The sequence below is a fragment of the Haemaphysalis longicornis genome, unplaced genomic scaffold, assembly GCF_048455015.1.
Source record: "Haemaphysalis longicornis isolate Haplotype H1 unplaced genomic scaffold, Haemaphysalis longicornis Haplotype H1 scaffold_101, whole genome shotgun sequence".
In the NCBI taxonomy this organism is placed as follows: domain Eukaryota; kingdom Metazoa; phylum Arthropoda; class Arachnida; order Ixodida; family Ixodidae; genus Haemaphysalis; species Haemaphysalis longicornis.
Genome location: NW_027526205.1, coordinates 8,587 through 26,372, shown reverse-complemented (window position 1 = coordinate 26,372; position 17,786 = coordinate 8,587). Strand labels below are relative to the sequence as shown.

Below are 17,786 nucleotides of genomic sequence, written 5' to 3'. Positions count from 1 at the left end.
ACACTGACACTAAAACGTACAAATATTCAAGCAACACAAAACAAGAAAAAGTGAAAAGCAAGCAAGAACAGTTTGCACATAATACATAGGGTATATAAATTTGGAATGACATAAAGGACTTAAGCTACAACAGTTTTCAACTCATTAGAGAACAAAGTAAAGGAGCTCTGGAATATATCAAGCCGAAGGGAATATTCATTATATGCACATTGTATTCGGCAGATGGACGAGCGTCGGCTATTTAAAGCAACTGGTCTGAAAGCTGGAAATTTTCTGAAAAGTTTATTTGGCAAATTGACATTGATAAGTGTAACCAACTCGTCACACAAAATATTACCATGAATAAGTTTATAGAGAAAGATAATATCAGCTCGCATTCGTCGACACCGAAGGGAAGGAATGCTTTTCAGAAGAGACATGATGCCGTTTGCGTCGTCTTGCACATGACGGAAGCGGTGCTTAAAGATAGAAAGGAACTTATTTTGAACCCTTTCGATACGGTCACTATTGGACTTGCAAGTTCCATTCCAGACAACAGACCCGTATTCAAGAAGAGGTAAGCAGAGAGCCGAATACAACTTTAAGAAAGGAAGCGGACCTTTAAACTCTCTAGAATACCTGCAAACAGCACCCAGACAACGAAGAGACCGACGGGTAATTTGTGCAATGTGGGAAGAGAAAGTCAGAAAAGTATCAAATAGTACTCCCAAGTCTCGAATTTCAGTCACCCTCGGCTATGCAGTGCTTGCAATTTTATAAGAGTATTGCAGCTGTTGAGTTTTTCTACTATAGGAGACAACTTTAGTTTTTGAAGGGTTCAAGATAAGGTCGTTTTTGGTGCACCAACGATGGAATGACGCTATATCAACCTGAAGAGAATTACAGTCCTGAACACTACGCACTTCTCTAAAGATTTTTATATCATCAGCGTACAACAAAAAAGAAGAATTTTGAATGGCAGAAGCAACATCGTTAATGAAAATGGAAAAAAGAAGGGGACCCAGAACGGAGCCTTGGGGTACACCACTGGTTGCTTTGTACCTAAATGATGTTTGACCGTTAACACTTACATAGCAATATCGCTCCTTGAGATAACAACGTATAAGACCCACCAACGAAGCGTGTACATCTAACAGAGTGAGCTTTGCAAGCAATAACGAGTGGTTGACAACATCAAAGGCTTTGCTCATGTCACAGTAGACCACATCCAGTTGGCTTCTACCAACGATTGCTGGGACAGCCTGCTCCATGAAGCATACAAGGTTCGTGGAAGTTGAACGACCACGCATAAATCCATGTTGATTAGGAATGAGGACATGTTTAAATGAGAAAGACAAGACCGTATGAAGAGATAACTCGAAAATTTTAGAGGCAGAACAAAGCAGCGAGACAGGCCTATAGTTTATAGCATCAGTTTTTAGGCCTGACTTGAAAACAGGGAATACGCGAGAGATTTTCCATGAGCGAGGAAACGTTCCCAACCGGAGACAGTTATTAAATATTGAAGTGAACACAGGAACGAATATATTTGCATATGTTTTTAGGATTGCAGCAGGAATACCATCTGGCCCACAAGAAAGCGAGGGCTTGAGCCGCTTGATGCTGGTCCGAATGATGTTCTCGTCCAGTTGTAAACAACTGGAGTTCTCGCCCTGGTGACAAGGGGCGCTGCTGTTGTCACTACCACCGCTAATCCCAAAAACAGAAGAAAATTGACGAGCAAAGCAGTCGGCCACCTTGACAACCTCATCTCCGTTGGAGTCTAGAAGACGAATAGAATCTTTAGTTGTACTAGATCTAGAATTAATGTATTTCCAGAAGGCTCCAGGTTGGTGAGTTGCTTGAGTTTCTACCGACGCCAGGTACGAAGTATGATCACGTTTGTGCAATATTTTACATAGGGCACGTAGGCGCCGGAATTCCTGAGCAAACTGGTTGGCACCAGAGCGCTTCATCTTTCTGTGCGCACGTTCCTTGAGTTTCAGGGCATCCCGCAATTCAGAAGAAAACCAGTGTGGAAACCTGAACCTCCTCGGTAAATATTGCGGGATGTATTCCTTCATACCCGAAAGCACAATCTCTGTGAAACGGTCGACTTGTTCATTGACATCAGTGTGGTCAATGACGGTCGACCAAGGGGCAGCGGAAAAGTAGCCATACAGCCCAGCATAATCTCCCCTGGCGAAAGCGTAATGAGGTTGCGTGTCGTTGGAATTTACGGAACGGTGGAGCAATGAAGGGAGGCAACAGGAAATAGAAAGAGGAGGATGAAATCTGTCCGGTATTACTAAAGAACAATCAGAGTGCAACACACTAACGCCATCAAAGTTCGAAAAGCACAGGTCCAGAATATTTCCACTGCAATTTTTTATGCGATTACACTGTGCCATAGAAGTGAAAGCCAAAAAATCTAGTAGCCTATTACCCTTCTGTTCAATGTGGTGGTTGTAGTGGGAACAAGTTAGCTGGCTCCACTCCACGCCAGGAGCATTAAAATCTCCAAGCAGGAGGACTTTGCGGTTGCCATGAGTGATAAGCACCTGTTCAATGGAGGAGATTAACTTATTGAACGCCTCAGGAGCTACATCAGGAGGAATGTAAAAAACACCAACTAGAAGTTTTTCAGTTTTAGAGAAATGAATTTCGACCCATAAAGACTCATCGGCGTTATCAATATCGCTACGTAGCACACACGGGAGAGATTTGTCAACGGCGAGAAGGACCCCGCCCCCTTTTTGTTTGCATCCCGTTAAAGCACGATCATTACGATATACATGGTAATTTTGAGGAAAATAATCACTGGATAAGATATCGGGGCACAACCAAGTTTCAGATATAGCTATTAAAGGAAAGCAAGAAGCCAGAACGTTACCAAAAAATTCAGTCGCCTTAGTTCGAAGACCTCGCACATTCTGATAAAAAACATCTAAACTAGTCATGGTTGTTTTTCTTACGTGATGCGCTCAGAGCTGTGAAGCATGCCTTCGCGAAACATGCCTCGAAACTCCTTAAAGAGGCAGTCTTTCGGCCAAACAGCGGGGTCATTTAGGCGCTCGAAACACTCTTCATTCAAGGAAATATAAAAGGATGCATAGGTGTCGAATTTAGTCTTCAGTCGTCGGCAGCTCAAGGGCGAGACACCTAAAGTGGACAGGTGAGCATTGAGACTGGCAGGGGTGGTGGTCGGAGAAAGCTTGGAAACAAACATAGCTTTGGGGCGCTTCGGCTGCGAAACGACGACCAGTCCAGATGTGTCTGACGCACCCACACATGCCCGGCTTCGGCGCTTCTTCTCAAAACTGGGAGGGTGACAGTCAGGCACAGACACGGAAAGCACTGGGAAAGGGGTGGACGGAGTTGGGTGCAGTGTAGGAGACGCCGGAGACACCGCCTGCAGCGGAGCCGACGTAGCCGACGAGGATGGCACTTCATTGTTAACAGCTTGGACGAAAGAAGGCTTCCCCGAGCTGCCGCGCATTCCATTCTGCAAAGCAGCGGGACGGCGAAGCAATTCAGCTCGCAAGGAGCAAACCTCTGCACGCAGGGAAGTGACCAACTTCGCATAATGGGCGCGGTCTCCCTCCCTCTCCTGACGGAGGCAGGCAAAAGCCCGCGCGTTTTCCCGGCGCAGAAGGTCGTTGTCCTCGCGAAGCCCGGCCACTTGGTCGCTGAGAAAGGAAATTCCCTTCAGCGCGTCAACGAGGAGCGCGCGAAGACCGGCAGGTTCGGCACCAAGGTCACCCGGTTGGAGCGGGGGCGCCGGGGCCTTCTTGACGACGGTCGGTGAGCCTTGACGAAGGGAGCAGGGGGAAGAAGCCCTGCTTGCGGGCGCGCCGAAGTCGTCGCTGGCTCCACTAGGCCTAGCCGCCACCTCAACCGTTTGACAGATGTTGCATTTGAACGGCCGAGCGCCAGATCTCAGGAGTTGAAGCTCAGCGTCCGGCCACACAACACACTTCGCGTGCACACGTTTTTTACAGGCAATGCAGCGGAAAAACTTTTGTTTGCCATAAAAAACGCAAGAGCAAAGAACACAACAATCCTTGCTAGGCGCCATCTTGAAAAAAAAAAATAATAATAATAATAATAATAATAATATTATTATTAGTCATCTGGAGCGTATTGTTCAGGCAAACTTGCATGCCATTACCTCTCACGTATTCTGAAATTCGTCACCCATAAAACCTCGTAAGACCCATCGTCTTTTTGTACTTGCGACTTGAGAAGACGGGCTAACTGCTAGAGTCGGCGTACACTGACGAAGTAATGCGGGAACCCACAGATATCCACAGAAGCTGTCGCACCTCTCTTGTGTGACGGCTTTTAAACCTAGCTGTTCAAGCGCAACGCCAGAGGCGCATCACCGAAAGGAAAGCAGAGAGGAAGGAAACTGGCAACCGCAAGGAGGGAGTTCGGAATAGGCTCGTCTGAGAGTGGACTCTTGCGAGTAAAGTTACCATGATAATAGTTAGCGTGGTTCACCAAATTATAGGAAGTGTGCTTGCTTCCTGTAAAAGAACACTCCAATGGCCAGTTTTAAGTTATATCTCTGGTCGCAATGGGCGGTTTGTTTTATTGAATTCTTATATGATTTTTCTATCCAAATCTGTAGCCTTATTTTTTTCCGGGTTGTGGAGGACGCCAACTACCGCAACCTTTACAGAACGCAATTTCCACACTAGTCAAACGTATATTTCTGTGTACCTGCCCACGTGCCGTCATTAGAGCTGCTTGGCATGCGTCACAGAGAAACGCACTAAAGCTTTCTCGTAAAAAATACTCGCACGCTACATCCAATATTTTAACCTTGTCTGTTCAAAATTCCTTTAACACGTGCATAATCGAAAGCAGTATTTCACCAGCCATGTCAGAACCCGGTGCCCTGCCTGACCAAAAAGTGGCCCCCCAATAGCCCGATGCCTAATACATGAATGATTTACAAAAATGCCCTTCTTCCTTAAAATACTTTTTGTACTCTGGCGCACGATTGTCACTTCGGACAAACGTATGACGGCCTTACTGACAAAATAAACACTGGCTTGAATAAAGTAGTAAATTGGTGTCGTCACAGCAGGCTACAAATTCATCCGTTGAAAAAAAATGGTTGCATTTAACTGTAATCAACGAACTCAACTTCCATTCTTTCAATTTGCATTGCACAGCACCCTGCAACCGCGACCATCAGCTCAGCATTTCTAGGTGTAGACTGTAACTTGACAAGTCAGACCGTAACTTGAAGTATGCTCTTGTTGATGATTGATTGATTGTAGGGTATAACGCGTCGACGCAACGCAGGCGATGAGGCGCGCCGTAGTGGAGGGCTCCGGATTAATTTTGACCACCTGGGGATCTTTATCGTGCGCCGAAATCTTGTAAACACGGGCGTTTTTGCTTTTCGCCTCCATCAGAAAAGCGGCCGCCGCGGCCGGGAATCGAACCCGCGACCTCGTGCTCAGCAGCGCAACGCCTTAGCCGCTGAGCCACCGCGGCGGGTAGTATGCTCTTGTTGATGCTTACAAAAAAAACAGAAAGTGGCATATTGTATGCGCGGATTTAGCAAAGCCCCCCATATTTCAGTTCTGATACAACAACCACGCGTTATTATTCCCTTGGTCACCCGCATATTGCGTACTTCACCAGTTCTTGAGCAACGCATACCACTTCCATCTCCCATTGGTCCAAACAACCCAAAAGCAAGCGCTTGGAATCATCACATCGAATCCGTACATTACTCAGGCCAAGCCTGTACTGGAAATTTGTAGCATTTTCAGCGTTGCGAATCCCCTCCAGTATAGTCATTGTATCTTCTATAATAACCATTACGTGAGCTAATATTAACTCACTTTCCCCGGTCATTTCTCCCGCCCCATCTCTTTACAATCACAACCTCACGAAATTTTTGGCCATTGGTAATTTAACCCGGCCTAAATTTCGAACTAATCACGGTAGGCAAATGGCCCATTTTTTTCGCATTTACCATTTGGTATCCACTTTCTAAGAAAATAAGAACTGCTAACACAGCATTATTTTAAAAGTGCGCTGAAATATCATCCCCTCAGCCAAGATTTATACCTTTTTGTAATATTTGCTGTATTGACAGTAATACGATCAGCAGTAAATGTAAAAAAAGTTAATCAAATTAAACTCACCACGGTCGGCTCATTTTCACTTCAAAATTATTATTACAATTCTTCATCAAAGTGTTTGTACTCTTTCTGTGTTTTGCAGTAGTAATTTATAATTGTTGTTTTGTTGTTTATTCTTGTAGGTATGTGTGTCTGAGTGTTTGTAATGTATTTATACTTACGTTGCCTCGCATTTATGGTACATAACATCTATAATCTAGCGAATAAAAATGTAACTTTCGGAAAATTTAAGCTAAAAAACTCTTTTCATAGAATTTCCTTTTTGCTGTACTTTGTGGCATCATGTATATCAATGCTTATAGATGGTCTCGTTGCAGTCTGACTTTAGGGCCTCCGTTTGTATATCCTAAACATGTACTCAATCTTCTGTTTACAATAAAATCATTGTATCTGGATCGCTCAAGGAACGACGTGAAGTCATTGAGTTTAACAGCAAACCTGATAAATTTTGGTTTAAATGTGAATAAAACCTATTGCCTTTAGAGTGCAAGAGCAGCACACTTTCCCATCCCATGGCAACTACATGACAGTAGCTCAATAACCATAGACCTACTGAAGCCCTTATGGTCTTCGCCTGAAAAGCGTGTGTAAGAGAAATGCATAGAGGACTAGATAAGTATTTCAATTAAAACTAATTACAAAATTTCTTTGGGTGAGTAATTAATTAAGTTCCTCCTGAATATCCTGTTTGTTTGGCAAGCGAACGTGGGTATGCGCCAGCTTGACGTTGCTAGCGCCATCATGCAGCATCAGCTGAAACCAAAAACGGCAGGCGATGCTCCAGCCGATGAGGAACGAGCAGTGCGAACACAGGTATGTTTTTGTCGGACGTTTGTAAAACCTTATCTTTTCAGCTCTAATGTCGTCGAGCTGCAACCATGCCATAACATACAATAAATTTGACCCTGCTTGGCACGCCATGACGCTCAGCATTACAAGTATATGAGGTTAAGCTTAGATACATGCCTAAAAAGAACGGTTATGCATGGCTTCATTTTTACCATAAAGCCTAGAAAATCCGCAAAGGCAAAAAGATGTGTCCTTCAGCCTAATTTATACAGTGTTTGTGTACTTTTATTTCCGGGGTCCTGTGTTTTTAGCTATTTCGCACCGCATAATGTAGCAACATGCAACATTCCTATTAATATTGGCGCAAAAACGACCACGGAATGACGATGGCACGTTCAACGATCCGACGCCAAATATTTTTAAGAACTACACAAGAAGTCCTAGAGTGTCTAATTTTTGTACTAAGTAGTGTGGTGCAGTTTGTTTAGGGTACCTAAGATGTTTATACGTGATTCTCTTAAAAAACATGATGCTTTGTCGCAACGTAGTGCCTTAACGGTACATTGGTCAGAAAGGGTCGATCTATTTGTAGCAGTATATTGTTGGCAACAGAATTGTAAATTTTATTCGGAAAACAATTGTGTCAGTGATGACTAACCACTTTGTTTTTTTAGAGAACTGGCTCGCGCAGACTGAAAAAAGAGCCTAAATGTCTGAAATTACAGCAGGAATTTTCAGATATACGCGTCGACCAATTAGTTTTGAGTTTAAAAGTAAATTTGGCACGAAAATACTATTGAAATCCTATATTGCTTCTAGGAAACCCCAATAAAATATGACTTGCGTGCGTGCATGCATTGGTAGTTTTTTCACGAGATGTGGGGAATGTCGCCTCATCCTATGCAGCTGTTCGGTACCATCCTGCGATAAACTTGTCTGCTTAATATGATCGCAATAATGAAGTCGTTTGCTCGCGATAAATGAGCTGAGGTACACGGCGTGGTGCTACATGGTTTCTGAATAACGCTTCAATTGTCCCGGAGTGTAACACTCCTGGCGTGAGAAGAGGATTTAATCGCATTTTCTGTTATAGGCAAGTGGGCTAGGAATATTGCCCCTACTTCATGTCAATACGCCACTGAATCAACAACGTGTCAGGCTACACACATTCTCGAAATCCGAATTAGTTTTTTGTATAACTGCGTACATGACCCGAATTTTCTATTTATTTTCATATTTACTCCACGTACCGCATGAAAAGCTTATTTCTCCTAAATTCAAGAAATCGTCTAAATCGGCTTGTTGCTAGTATCATTGTTGCAAAGGAATCTGAAATATTGACATGAAATGTGTGCGCTATATTCGTCTAAACTGTTTGGGTGGCAGAGTATCAACATATACCCCACTATAATTTCACCGCTGTTTCTGAACAAAACGAAGCAACGAACCAAATATTACCTTGCATAGAACAATGTATTGTTTTAAAAAGTATAATTTTATACTGCAGTCGAGTCCTGGAAGAAATATTTCTCACATGCTCTAACCGAGGGTGCTGCATTTCCTTCAGTACGTCTAGAGCGCCTCCTGTTCAGACGTGCCCATTACAGAGAATAGGGCTTCGGGTGATTCTATAGAATTCGAAGAAGGCAAGGCATAGTTTGTCAATATACGTATATCAAAGCTAGAATGAATACGGCCAATTGTGGGTAACGCCTCAGCCATAATTTTCTGGTAGGCTGATAGAAAGTTGCAGTGCCGAACTGCTGCTATGCATTTCTCTGTCATTTGTGATATACATGTGAATTACGTATTACCGGCGTTTGTTCGAAGGATAAGGCTCGATAAAATGTAGCATATTTTATGTTTTCTTTTTAAATATCTGAAGTTTTACGAACAAACCACCATGACTTGATAGATCCCACAAGACCTATTGTAGGGAGAAAACTTCACCTTTATAAGGTACCAAATTGGGCTCAAAATATTTTGCATTTCTGGGAATTTAAATTTTCTGCTAGCTTTCCCGCGAGGTAAGTTTCAATAGTTAAGAAAATTCAATTACAAATTCTCATCACCAGGTTTACCAACTTGCTCAGAACTTATATCTTTTTGTGCAGGGCATATTTGCCATACCTGCCCCTCGAAGGAAGTTTGTACCTCGGTTTACGCAGAGTTTGTATATTCCAAGGCGATTTCCTACAACATAGGTTTCTATTGGTGTCATTACACCTTCACAGGCACGCAAAAAGACACTGAGCTTGCAACAAAGTTGAACGTAATACGCCAATTATTGGTGGTTGTAGACTGTGCTGCAAAATATATTTTGGGTGTGCATGAATATATATTTAGATAAGAATAAGTAATTGTAACATTTTTTCTCCGCACATGTACTGAATCCTAGGAATCAAGACACCATAATTTCCCACCTATCAGCAAAATGCTTTCTTTTCCTAACTTTGTTGTAAATGTAATCGCCATGCCTTTCTTTGCAGACTGGGCCAAGAAATATATAATTTGTTTAGTGAATTTTCGGTAATACTAGGTACAAGTTGAAAAATTTTATTCACTGTAATTTAAGTTCAAACGTCAAACAAATCACCTGCAAGGATGCGCGGCCCTTACCGTTTGCGAAGCCTGCAAGGGCCACTAGCGCCAAGAGCACATCCAGGTGTTTCTTCATTGCCTCTGGCTCCGTGGTTTCGCAAAACGCGAGCCCAGTCCCAATGTCTTCCTAAGCAGCCAACGGACCGTTTTCGTACAAAAAGACGTTTTAAAACCAGCGTCAATACAAAGACGATCTGAAAAGCTTATTGAACAATGCCCATGAGAGCAGACGGAGACAAGAAGACGTCAAATTGACAGCGGACTGAAGTTACCAGAGCGAATGAGATTTGCTAAGAAAAGACGTATTCAATGCATTTTTGTTCATGTTACGTCATTGTATGGTTAGCGCGTGAGGGCTTATATCGGTTCCTCTACCACGTAGACTTCAATGGCGGTTTTCTGGCTTAGTCTAAAGAACTTCCCAAATATCCAACATTTACTTGCGAAGTTTCCCATAATTCTGGCCACTACACAATATATTCAACAACAGTTTTGGCGTAATTCTGAGCCATATTAGGAACTACCTCAACAAAACACCGCATACACTTTAGCGCTTTTACATATGTTTCCTTTTGTGAAGCTGAGAACCCAAATTGAAAACTGATTACTATGACAAGGTAGTACCAAGCTTTGAAAACATAAACTTCGACACAAACCTATTAGAAACAATATTAGCGATGGGTTTACAGGCCTAATATTAGCTTGTTTCGTAACATAGCCGGAACAAAACCAGAATGTAAAAACGGTGGTTTTGAATCACTATAGTGGTGTAACACTTCACATCCTCCCTATTTTCTTTGAGCAGCCGTGCCTTTCCTGTAGGCCGAATAACATTATAAGGAAGCCTTTGAATGCCGGCATACTGCGGGTAATATAGTAATTACATAAGCGTGCAAAACGATTCTTTTTCTAGAACCGCTGGTTGCAAGCGTGGTACAGCGCATTCTTTGCATGCTTCCTGTTGCTTTAGGTATTGCCTAGCATTTCCAATTTTACCACTTTAACGTTAGCTAAACATCACTAGCCCATCGTTGCTTTTTTGTGATAAGACATTGGTCAACTCCACAGGAATTCCGTGGATTGGATTCATGAAATATGCTGGTGTTTTGTAATAGAGACCAAAACAAATGCGCCGTGGATTGCGATTTCGGCGCACATTGCGTAAATCAAAGGTATTGTAATTTGTGTCCCCGGGGCAGTGTTTCCCCAGTAATTTGTGCAGTTAGTGTCCCCACTAATATGTGCACTTTGTGTCCCCAGTGCCGTGTTTGTTTTTGCGATACGCGGGGATTTACACTCCTGCGTATCGCGAAGAAAAACACGGCACTGTGCTGAATAGGACAATGCTGTAGCCACGTACCGCGTTAGCCGGGCGCTATTAAAAGGCAACTGCCCGCTGCAGTGCATGCTTATACTACTGTTTCTTATGTAGAAAGGGATTGCTATCTCCTGCAATCACTGTGCCTAGTGTTTTACCAATACGGCACCCAGGTCCCATTCGCAACCACAGGTGCACTCACGGCATATGTACTCCTCACAGAAGATGTAAACCAGCAAAGATATAGCTATGGTTCGTTTTGGAGTGTCCGGTGCTTCCCCGGGTTGCTTTCCTTACACCGAGCACTATTTCTGCTCTTCATCTTCAGAACTAACGACATGCTCCGCGTATGTTGTCACTTTGATGCAAAAGTCGTTCAAAGATGACAGACTCTTTCCTCCTGTATGACGCAGATGCCTCTCCCTGTGGCTGACCTCTTATTCTAACCCCATTCCGCCTCGCTCTTTCCACGACAAATACGAGTTAGCTTTGGAAAAATCTGTTTCACGTGTCCCACTGCTCGCGCATTATTTATTGGAACGTTTTATTACCGTTGGACTTGAACTATCGCCGGAACATCTAGGCTCAGATACGAGATTTTTTGTATTTTGGGGACAAAATATTGCTTTCACCACGTATTTTATGAGCTATCAGAAAATCAAGCGTAAATCTAATTTCAATAAAAGAAGGCTACTGGCATAATATATGTGTCGATGTTGCGCCTCAAATATGCTTAAGACACAATGTTTACATGCACGTGGTTCAGAACAGTTTTGGCTGTATAAGCGTCTCGTTTCAGAATTTTTATAATTTCGGAAAGAGGTGTCGGTGGTAGCAAAGAGCAAAGATTTTGATCTACGTCTGCGGAGATAGCCTACTGGATCCAAACCATATACAGTTTAGGTTCGAAACACGTTTGATTATAGTGCCCACTTGAACATCTTATAGCGGCCAAATACGTGGAGAACGGCAACCTTCCGGCTTGATGTAATAGAATACGGCAACCCATGGATAACCCGGTCGGCTCTACAAGATCCCGCGTACCCGATATTTCTAGGCTTTGCCTTGAAACCCAAGGCAGCCTCGCTTGCTACAAAATAAATCATCATCGTCATCACCAGCCTCTCTACGCCCACTGCAGGGCAAAGGCCTCTCCCGTTATTCTCCAATTACCCCGGTTCTGTGCCAACTGTCACCAATTTATCCCCCAAACTTCTCGATCTCATCTGCTCATCTAACTTTCTGCCGCCTCTTGCCACGCTTGCCTTCTCTACAGATCCACTCTGCTGCCCTCAATTACCAACCGTTATCTTGCCTTCGCATTACATGCCCTGCCCACATCCATTTCTTCTTAATTTTTACTAACATGTCTTTAACACACGTTTGTTCTCTGACCCACTCCGCTCTCTTCTCGTCCTTTAATGTTACACCTGTCATTTTCCGCTGTATTGTGAGCTGAGAAGTTCTGAATTTAAGTTGAGGCCTCTCAGTGAGCCTCCAAGTTTCTGCCCCGTAGGTGAGTACCGGTAATATGCAGCTGGCATACACTTTCTTCTTGAAGGACAATGGTAGGTTGCTATTCATTATTTGAGAATGTCTGCCGTATGCACTCCACCCCATTTTTATCCTTTTAATTATCTCTGCCTCATGGTTGGGGTCCGGGGTCACAACTTGGCCTGAGCAGATATACTCGCTTACAACTTAAACTTCCTCGCCCCCTATCCCTAACTGCTGTACTGTCCCGAGGTTATTGATCATTACTTTGGTTTTCTGCATAATATTTTCAAGCCAACGGTTGTACTCTGTTTGTCCACTGCGAGAAGCATCCAGTGCGAAAAGCAGTGCTTAAAGAAATTCGTCCCCCGAGTTACTTAGCAAGGCAACGTCATCAGCAAATGTGTCGTTACTGAGGTATTCTCCATTAACTCTTACTCCCACATGTTCCCAATCCCACGTTCTGAATACTTTTTTGCAAACATGCTGTGAATAACAATGGAGAGGTTGTGTGTCCTTGTCTGACGCCTTTCCTTATAGGTAGTTTACTGCTCTCCGTATGGAGGGTGATTGTACCTGTAGACCCATTGTAAATATCCTCTAGTATTCTTACATAATGCTCATCTACCCCCTGGTTCCGTAGTTCCTGAATGACTGCTAGGGTTTGACCGAGTCAAATGCTTTCTCATAATCTATGAAGGCTATATATAGGGGTTCTGTATACTCAGCGCACTTCTCTATCACCTGATTGATCGTGTAAATATGGTCCATTGTTGAATAAACTTTACGGAACCCTGCTTGTTCTTTAGGTTTACCGAAATCTAAGGTTGCAGAAATTCTGTTAGCGATTACCTTGGTAAGTACCTTGTAGACGAGTGACAGAAAGGTACGTACCAAGATAATCGCTAACAGAATTTCTGCAACCATGGATGGAGCGGTGATGTAGAGGTAGAGCATCCGCCTCGCGTGCAGAAGGACCGTGGTTTGAATCCCGGTGCCAGACAATTCCCACCAGATTAAAAAAATCTCAGTATTTATAGAATTGCAGAATGGGGCTAGGGGTGCGGCCTGACCCCGGAGACCATTGCCGGTAACGCCCTCCCTCACCAGAGCAGAATTGGCCACCCTTGTGTAGTACAAGCCACACCCTCCAATGAATTCGCCGGTTAAAATAAACACCCAAACCCAAAAATTTTTCTTCCACTTTTATATACTTGTGTCAGTAATGCCACGTTGCACAGAGCCCAGCCGGTGCCTTATTCTCTACTAAAGTGATTGCGGTTGCCTCCTTCCTCGAGGACTGTTCTCATTGGCTCTTAATTTTCTCACGAGGATTGGAGGCGAATAAAAAGCAAACATTTTAGTGGCTGCATGAGAAAATAAATGGCGCCCTCTTTAAAATTCGTACTACCCAATCTTTGTTTAGGTATTTACTAGACCCTTGTTTTCTTTTCTCTATTTTCTCCGGGGTACCTATTCTGTCAATGTTTAGATTGTCCATCTTGCACATGGTGGTTTACCTAATGGGCGCTTTTTTAGTATTCTGCTCGTGGGAAGTAACAAATATTTTTGCAACTGTTATAGAACTTAGGCTACACTCAAAATATTCTTTTTTATTCGTCTAGGGGTGTAGGAGATCAAGTATGTTGAGATATTTTTTTACCACGTTTCGCCAGCCGACCCTCAACGTTCTGCTTCGGGCAACTTGGTGGATCGAAACATTGATTGGTGAGGGTTAACCAGCTAACTGGTTTCGGTTCTGTTAGGTCACATGCCTTCCCGGAATAAAACATCATTGACCAAGGTGCAGTAAAGAGTACTGCACAAAAGTGCTGCTTCTGGCCAGCCGGCGGTTTCGTCATGATTTTCGGCGAGAGCGGCTGTAACGCGTCCGACGCGATGCTTTCTTCTTGGGTGCGCTTCCGTTGCATCTCCGCCGTGCCCCCTAATCTTCATGGCCCTAGTGCTGCCCCGAGAACTGGTGCCACAGTTTTTCTAACCTCTGCCACGCCTCCAATGGTGCCACTCCATGCCATCTCTCTCTCTCTCTTTTTCTGCAGCCTGCCAATGTAGCGCCAAGCTTCAGTGTCACTGATAATAAACAACAGCGCTTTAATGGGACAGAAGAAGCGAAAGACTGGGCACTGTCGCTTCTGTCCCGTTCAAGCGCTACTGTTTATTATGAGTATGTACCAACGCGCCCGCAGTACTGTGCTGTGACGTACCATCGGTCCACCCTCTCCCGACCCTCGACTGCTGCTGCAGGCTCAGCTTCCATCCATCACTTAAATACAGTGTTGAGCGCCATCATCATAATTACACAACCTCTACCGCACCTCAGCTCCTGCTGCACCTCGTCCTCTTTCCAAACCCGGATTTTGCTCACCGGCATTTCCTGGATCGGGTACCAACAGAGAACAGAGAACACAGCGGCTATCGATAAATTAAATAGTGTCGCTCTAAAAGGTATTTCGGGCGTCTTCTTATAGAGTAGGCGCGAAGGCAAAGTCAGCCACTGAGCCCCGGTTTTTCGTGGATCCTAACAAACCTTTTTTGTTGATGTACTGCCTCCTGAGAGAATGCGCAAAAAAGATCCTCAATTCGCCGTCAATGAAGCTGACTGCCAGTGTCTAACGAGAGTAGCCGGTTGTGCAAAGCGTCACCCATTTTTTTTCGGTGGATACTGTTTACATTTGTAGCCATTAGTGGTATGTAGCTACCGTAGGCTCTCGCGTGCTCCCGCATGCACCATCTGACTGAGCTTGTACAGCAAGAGAACACATTTCAACAAAATTGACAAGGAAGCATAGCTTGCTGCTTACGATGAGGCTTACTAGTTTGTAATGCTTGCTTGCAGAGCTTTCTGGCTTGACCACGTGCCCCGAATGTGTTCCCGCATGCGTTTTGTTTTAATTACCTACCCCTGTCTTTTCTTTGTTGCAGAAAATGCTTAAGTATTTTACACCAGTCGTTTTACCCTTTGCGATTCTCGGTGTGAAAATGGGCGTTGGGAAAAAGTACGGGTTGAAAATATCTCTTTTAACACATTTGGCGTTATTATTGTCATTCAGCAGCTGCTGACGCTGCGAGTTTGTAGCAGATTACCGATGTTAACCTACTGATATAATCATCTTCATAACGTGGCCTTGCCTCTGGCTACGACGGTTCGCCTTGATTCAGAAAAATACGTCCTTGTATGATGAGGCAAGCGCTCCTATTCACTGCAAGCATGCGACACCTTGATATCCTCTAGCGCAGCTGCTGAGAACCTGTCAAGCATTGTGAAAAAAAAAAGCTTGAGAGAAGCCACGTATTCGTTCACTGACGCAGCAAAAGGAGAACCTACGCGGGCGCCCTTTCACGCACGTTTTCCCTCACTGTTCGCGTCCCCCATTCTCACTCTCGTGTATTCTGTACCGTTCTACTCAATCACTCGTCATCGGTGAGGCCGAGAATTAATGGTAGATCTCGGTCAGCCTGCCTTTCACTCTGTGGCGGCGACGCTGTTCGAGTGTCCGTCAGCGTGACGTAGAAAACACGGCATTTCCGCCACAATTCTAGGATTGTGCAGAATAGCTCTGGGCCTCTGTTAAGCTTTCCTTTCGCCCATGCGGCAAAACGTCTTCTTGACGGCGACGCTGAATGCACACAACGAAACGACGAACTTGTTTGCTTTAATGTTATGGAGACCAGAGAGTGTCAACAGAAAACACAGCTCTGCTTTGTCAAACTTTTTTGTTAAAATTGGGTTCTCAACAGCTTTTGTGTATTTTCCCTGCAAGAGACGATTCCTGAAATATAACTGCCTTTTTTAGGCCGAAATGTTTCCTTCTCTTAGGGCTTGCTGTACGTCGATTGGTGAGGTAAATCACTCAATCTCAATCTGCTTTAGTTTTATTCTGTACGTATTGTGACGGGAAAAGACAAAGCTAACAATGCTGCATAGCGCTCTGCTTCCCCACCCCTGACGAAGACGAAGGAGTATGTGGCGCGTAGTCCTGCTCGGGTTGTCATGGCCGACATTTAAGTACGTCACATCTTTTTGAAACGTTCCTTGTCTAGCTAGTCATGGTGTCTTGTAACAGTATACAAAGTGAGAAGACCAAACTGCCGGCTCAAAAGTAATTTTGTGTTCCCTGCATCACGACAAAATCCCCCATTAGTAACATCACTAAGCAAAATAAACAGTCAAACAGAAATATTCGCGCAATACTAAGCAAGAAGAGGTCTACACGAAAACTATCAAAAAGATTCGTGACTCCCAGACGAAAATAGCCAGAATTTTGAAACAAACGCTTCTTTGCTGTCTTGTTGCTAAACTAACTGCACAGAAGGATCGTTTGAAGCGCACCTAATATTATACTTGTAATGAATCATTCCATGAATGAAACTTCCTTCCACGAACACCTTTTTTGAACTTTGAAATTTGAAATCAAGCATGTCAAAATTTTAGGTCTGCAGTCATTAGCCACTGTTGAAGGGTTGGAATGGTTCAAAAATGCGGTATTATATCCAAGGTTTCTCAGGCCTTCCGGGATAACTTATTATCGTGTTTGCAATAGCGCAATCTTAGAAAGCTTTTAAACACCTTTCACCTCCAGTTCTATCATACCTTATGTGTAGGTATAAACATGGTGCATTGTAGGGACGGATGAACAAGGCTTCTCTTGCCTTGTGAGATAATTTATTTTTCGTGTGTCATTAAGCTAGCGAGAGAAAACTGGTTTAATAATTTGGCTTACTGCTCAATATTTTACACTTGATGTGTAGCTATAGACTAACGTATTTAAATAGTTCTTCAAAGACATTGCTGTAATTGAGATTCCCCATCAGATATTTTAAAGATATTCTTGCGACTTTTTTCAGTAAATAAAGTTTGCCACCGCTAAAAATGATTGCTCTACAGTAAAACCAGATTAGATCTACAATAAAACCAGTTAAAAATGGGGTGCCACAAGGCAGTATCTTGGGACCAATTCTTTTTCTATTCTATGTCAATGACATTACGAAACTCGAAAAAAAGTGCAAGTTTATTATATACGCGGACGACTGCACTGTATTTGTGCCTGGTAAAGATTTAACGTGTATTGTGCCCCTGGCTAGCTCAGTTTGCTGCAAACTTAAAGAATGGTCACACTCGAACCACCTTGTCCTTAATGAAACAAAAACTAAATGTGTTGTTTTTCGAGCACCAGGAATCCTTCCCACCTTGCCAGATACTATTACACTAGGCCCTTACAAAATCAATGTAGCAAAGCATGTGAACACTCTCGGCGTTGTGTTTTCAGAGCACATGACCTGGAATGAGCACATTAATCATTTGAGCTCGAAGCTGCAAAAGATTGTCGGTACCCTTAGAAGACATCGTTACGTGTTGCCCCAAGCTATAAAAAGGCTACTTTACCAGTCATTGTTTAACTCGCAACTAAATTATTGCT

General features: G+C 43.6%; 1 protein-coding gene across 2 annotated transcripts in view; it reads right to left on the bottom strand.

The window, feature by feature from the left end:
• LOC144160520 (uncharacterized) overlaps window positions 1–9,725 on the bottom strand; it is a 79,676-nt gene extending 69,951 nt beyond the window's left edge. For both annotated transcript variants that reach the window (XM_077691787.1, XM_077691788.1), the window contains exon 1: window positions 9,555–9,725. In XM_077691787.1, coding sequence (XP_077547913.1) covers window positions 9,555–9,612 — 58 coding nt within the window. In that variant the 5' untranslated portion in view covers window positions 9,613–9,725. The remainder of the gene's footprint in view (window positions 1–9,554) is intronic.
• Window positions 9,726–17,786: the final 8,061 nt, after the last annotated feature.